Source organism: Galeopterus variegatus, unplaced genomic scaffold, assembly GCF_000696425.1.
Source record: "Galeopterus variegatus unplaced genomic scaffold, G_variegatus-3.0.2 Scaffold2954, whole genome shotgun sequence".
In the NCBI taxonomy this organism is placed as follows: domain Eukaryota; kingdom Metazoa; phylum Chordata; class Mammalia; order Dermoptera; family Cynocephalidae; genus Galeopterus; species Galeopterus variegatus.
This window is the reverse complement of record NW_007729065.1, coordinates 21,360-27,294: the sequence shown is the minus strand read 5'-3', so window position 1 is coordinate 27,294 and position 5,935 is coordinate 21,360. Positions and strand designations below refer to the sequence as shown.

The following is a 5,935-nucleotide window of genomic DNA, read 5'->3' as shown; positions in this document are numbered from 1 at the left end:
AATCATATGACTTCTTCACTCACAGTGGAAAAATCAAGAGCATTAGATCCCATGTATATAAAAAGTGTTTGAATATTATAAATGTATGTATTTGGTTTATCTATACTAATTGAAAACCAAAGAAGAAATTAACCAGGAAACCTTTCAAGAGTCCTTACAACAGTGGTTTTTCTCAACTATATTGTAATCATCTGGGGAACCTAAAACTACAAATGCCTGATGTCCTACTGACAAGGATATACTTGATATACTTGATCTGGGTACAAGCAGGGCGCATAAATTTTTACATCAGGTTTTTCCAGTCTACAGCCAAAATTGAGAATAACTGACCCAACCAACTTTTCCTTTTACCCCATTCTTCAGGTACCTTACATATTAGCGTAAGTGCATGTTTCTCACTACAAGCATTTCTACCTCTATACCTCTGCTAACACTCCTCAAAAGAGAAAGTTATTTTCTCCATCTCCACACATCGGAATCTTCCTTTATGGCCCAGCTCATGTGTTCCTTGTTTTATTAACCACCTTTTCCAATTATAAGTTATTTTTATTGTGAGTTTTTATAGCATTTAATTCATACTTTTCTTATGCCATAAACCTAGAATTGCATGCTTTAGAAATTGCATGGTTTGGTATTTAAGCTGTCTCCAGATAGTACTTTTTACAAAATATCAAACAGAAATATCTGCTACTCATAATTAAACAAAATTATTAACTTATAATATGAGATGCACAGTTATTATTCTTCTGGGTCTCTGCTAGGTAATACAATCACCTACAATCTTAGAAACATCCCTTCTCAGAACAGCTCAGAGAAAAGAGTAACACAGCTCTCAATGTATGTCACTAATGTGCACTAGCCTGAGAGTATACAAAGCACACATGCTGCTGAATATTTTCCTTTTACAATCACACAATTATCAACAATGTTATCTTTATGTACTTTTACTTTTCTCATATTTCAAATTACTCTTTTAAGGGAAGAATTAATTAGATATTTTAACCATAAAAATGGCTGGCTACTTTAAATAAATATTTATATTAATTTGTTTCCAAAATGCCTTGAGACAAAAGTTCTGTCTGGAATAATAAGCTATATTGTAATGCTATAATCTAAGAAAAGAAATACAAGTGAGGAAAATAATGAGTTCGGTTTTGAACCTGTTTCATGAGACTTCCAAGAAGACATGTTTAACAGATATTTGGATAACTGAGTCTGAAGCTCAACTGAGGGGTTGGGGCTAAAGGACAAAAAAGATGGATTTGGTAATCATTGTATATTGTTGGTAGTACAGTACAAAGCAATGTAATGGATGAGAGCATCCTCAGAGAGCATGAAGACATAAAAGAATACCTGGGCAAAAAAGAACTCAGAAAAATCTTCTTTAAAAGTGTTCAACAAAAGAAGAACAATGCTAAAAAGGGATATAATCAAAATAGAAAGTATTGTGAAAGTCTTAATGAAATAAATAAAAATTTGTTTCATAAATCTTTAGAATATTAAAGGCAGGGAAAACTCTCAAAGCACGAAGGAGAGAATTTTAAGAAAAATAAAAAGAAATACAAGCAACTGGCAAAGCATAAACAAAATCAGTTACAGACAGAACCATACCAATTTAAAATATAAAAAGGGTTTAGATATACTAGCATATTGTCAGTTGAGGGGACTGAGTTATGATTCTAAATAATATGGGAAAATAGTATGCTCTTCCATAAAAGCTCAAGTACATAATACTATCAGTCCGACTCAGTATGAACAAGCAGTACTTTTAAAATCCGCATGACTAAAAATGTTATTTTTCTCATTGGTTGACAATCAGACATAAATGCTGACTCTACTGTTTGCACTTTTGTGCTCACTTTTAAACATTACCTGCATTGATACTGTGATCTCTTGAAGGGCAGCATCTGCTTCCTCTTGCTTAGTTTTAAGTAATACACTTTGTTCTCCAGCTCTTCTGTTAAGTTCATCCACAAGAGCTTTTGCTTCATTTAGTTTAGATACACCAGCCTACATCAATAAAATATTGATTGACCACATTTAAAAAAAAAGGATTTTACACACACTCAGTTAAGTAAAGCCCTATAGGAAAGAATTGAGAAAAAGTGTTTACATTTAGTTTAGATACACCAGCCTACATCAATAAAATATTGATTGACCACATTTAAAAAAAAAAGGATTTTACACACACTCAGTTAAGTAAAGCCCTATAGGAAATAATTGAGAAAAAGTGTTTAAAAGTTAAGTAAAGCCCTATAGGAAAGAATTGAGAAAAAGTGTTTACATACAGAACACTAGCAAGTAGACTTAAGTTTTTTTTCTTATTGCTAATTATAATGATTCATTTAATGTTATACCAGTTAAGATGTAATAAAAGACTTCATAAAGGTCATGTAATTTTAAAGCATTATAGTAAGGCTAAACAGACCAACATACATTCGGTAACTTAAACACTGGGATTAAGCATTTTTTACCCATTTTGTTAGATGAGAGAGAAAATAGAAAGCAAAGAAAAACTCAGTAAACCTTTTCCAATTTTCAGTCTCATTGATTGGGCAAAAGAACTCAAGGGTCACTCTTTTTTTTATAGTGGACATGACTTGGTTTTGTCTGTCCAGTGCCCACCCTTCCTGTAAATGGACCCAGTGGGCTGACATTCAAAATGCCCTATCTGCTCTTGGGTGGGCATTGGACATTGGCCTGGCCATTATGATATCCCATCCCACTGCCCATGATTAATCCAAGAAAAGAACATGAAAAAAATTCCTTTTCTTCTATAATGTGACTTAGGATTTTGTCACCTAACAAATAAGATTTGGGAAGAGAGTCATGGCAAAAAAGGAATGTAACCAATATTTATTGAGCACCCAACATAGAGTTCAGGCATCAAATTAGGTTCTTTCTACCAAATTAAACTGCAACTCAGAAAGTTTAAGTAATTTACCCAAAGCACTACAGAGAACTAAATCAGGAAATTAGCCCTCTCAAAAGCTTGTACAGTACAGTTAGTGGCTTAAGGTAAATTAAAGTGAATCACTAAAAAGAAGAATAAATGTAATTATTTCCATTAAGATGAATCCTAGTGTATTACCCCAACAAAGAGAAGCTAGAACTTTGGAGAGGAAATGCTCTCTGACAGCTTCAGAGGCTGGCATTCTAATGTCACATTTAAGTTAAAGCTCTAAAATTAGAGAAACATAGAAAGAAAACTGTTCAGAATGTACTAAGTATAGTGACATGGATAAGAACATTATAGTTTTAATTTTAAAGATAATTATAAAGCATAATCTTGCATATTATGTTTTAATAATAGGAATTTCTACATTTCTAAAAATGCTTTCATGTGAATGAGACTCTTTAAGGTAGCACCATAACCTATCAAAAGCACATCAACACCATCCCATTAAGAAAAGGAGTAATAATTATTGAAACAAAAAAATACAAATCATTACTATAATCTAGTTGGCAATATAGATAGGGAAGAGAGACTGTTTTCCAAGTTTTTAATACAGTACATTATTTATACTAAATGCATGCCACAAGGAATATGGTGTTGTGATTTACATAATCCTTGTTTCCTCTATATAAATAAAATAACTCAAGATTACCAATATTTTACCTGCAAATGACTTTGTCTTTTTAGTAATTCCTTTTTCTTGCTGCTACTAATGGCAGAATACACATGTAAAAAGGTCATATATCGGCTTGGTGTAGCACCATGTACTTTACAAGACTCGTGGATTAACAAAAATGATTTTAGAAAATCAGGATCAACTAGAAAAAAAATAAAAATTACTTAATATATGCATGATTTATTGAGAATTAGAAAAAATAATTTTAACTATATTTAGTTCATGTTAGATACTTCCACTCTATATAACTGAGACATTATCTTTGTTTAAAGATGCATAGGCATCCCTACACATTTATTCAGAATGCCCATCTTCTTTATGAATTTTGAATTATCTAGTTCAGTGGTATCCTTCCACTGTTATATGTTTTACCGGGACATTTTTAATGATGCAGAAGAGATATAGCCACAAGTCTCATAACATATAAGTTAATTGGAACTACATAACACATGTAATTCAAAAGCAAGATCAATAAAAGCTGCTTGAATAGAAAAGAGATACCAAACCAAATTAACCGCTACCCACTCCCATTTAATACAGAAACAGGACTTCAAACGCCAAAAAGTTAAGAATGTGGACACATTAGATTCAATATATCCATGATCAAACACATTATCTTTCTCTCACTGACTCCATTTCCCTACGTGTTCCCTACCCCAGTGAATGAAATCAACTTTTAATGAATTTCCCAAGCCAGAACCCTGAAAAGCATCCTTGACTCCTCCTCTCCTCCTTCCTTGTATGCCAAAGCCATTATATATTCAAGTCCCACTTACATTACCTCTTAATAGACCGCAAATCCATTCCTTCCTCTCCATTCTTACTACCTCTTCTTTTTCTTTTTCTTTTTTAATTCTTCTTTTTTTTTTTTTTTTTTTGGTGGCTGACCTTACTACCTTACTGATTTTTTCTTATGTTCCTTATTTCCTCTTTCTTGGCTCAGGGCGTCATCATTTCTCTCTTAGAGTACAGACTTCTAAGTGGTCTAATTGCCTTTGATTTCTCTTTATACCAATCTATTTTCCAGTAACTGAGGAAAGAGATGGACCCGGAGATTTCTTCTTCTGAAACAAGACTCTAGTTACATTCCTATTACAGTCTCTCAAAAACCCCAGATCACCCACAAGTTAGAATCCTAACTCCTTAGCATAACATGGAAGGCTCATCATTACCAGACTGTGCCAACCTTTTCCTCTTCATCTAGTACTCCACTATTTATACACGCTATGTTTCAGCACTTTAGGCTATTTATAGTTCCATATAAATGCCTGTTTTAGTTCTCCAAGCCTTTCCCAAGCTACTCTGACCAGAATGCCCTTCCCAAGCTGCCTGTAAATAGGGCAATGCCTATTTCCTATAATATATGCCAGATAGAAGTTTCACTTTTCCAATGCACTTCATATGAACTTCTGCTATCACTTACCTTGCTATATTAGAGTTCCATGTTTATATATAACATAATTCTTGCTGTTACTAGACTATGAGCTATTAAGTCATCTCTAATATTCAGCTCAATAACTAGTACAAGTTTGACAAATATTTGATAAGGTGATTAGATAAATAAATGAATAAGCTATGGTTAAAGAAAAATAAAGACTACATTCAAAATTAATTTGGAGTTGGAGAAAATAACAGAAATATTATAGTTAAGAAAATATGTTCATGCTCAAAGAATATAAAATTTTTTAACGTATGAATTGAGTTCTATGACATATCTAAGTGATGAGCTAATGTGAAAAGTTTAGGCTGCTAGTCAAAGACTTTACACAATATAAATAGGTCTTTCAGATCACTCGAGTCATAAATATAATTTTTTAATTTCTTAAATTCAAATAATAGATATTCTGTTGGGTTCTAAATTAAATGACATAAAACTAATTTAAAAATAAAAAGAACTTCAAAATTTAGTTTGCATTATAAGAAATCTGTTACATTTAGCATTATTTGAATTCATAATCATTAGGAATCTTTAACGGATCTGTAACATTAGTAAAAATGACAATTACTTCATACAGAAAAATCAGATAAAATTGATTTCACCTGAATTTTTTTTGTTTTCTTCTTTTCTTTTTTTGTCGCTATATTTTTCTTCATCACTTGTTTCACTGAATAACATTTCAGGTATCTAAAATATGAAGAGTATTTCTATATAACTTAAGTATGAGAAAGTTAAGTAAATCTAGTATCCTAGGTTAAAAACCTTTAACACAAAATAGACAGTATCAATTGCACTTTTCTTCTAGGATTCATTCCAGGCTAAAAGAAAAAAAATAATATATCAATCTTTAGAAGGCATTATTTCC

General features: G+C 31.9%; 1 protein-coding gene across 1 annotated transcript in view; it reads right to left on the bottom strand.

Moving 5' to 3' along the window:
- Window positions 1-5,935, bottom strand: part of LOC103599419 (cytoplasmic dynein 2 heavy chain 1-like) — a gene marked incomplete at its 5' end in the record, with an annotated part of 226,059 nt that overhangs the window by 199,046 nt on the left and 21,078 nt on the right. The window contains 3 exons of the mRNA XM_008583524.1: window positions 1,873-2,010; window positions 3,620-3,774; window positions 5,673-5,757. Coding sequence (XP_008581746.1) covers window positions 1,873-2,010; window positions 3,620-3,774; window positions 5,673-5,757 — 378 coding nt within the window. The remainder of the gene's footprint in view (window positions 1-1,872; window positions 2,011-3,619; window positions 3,775-5,672; window positions 5,758-5,935) is intronic.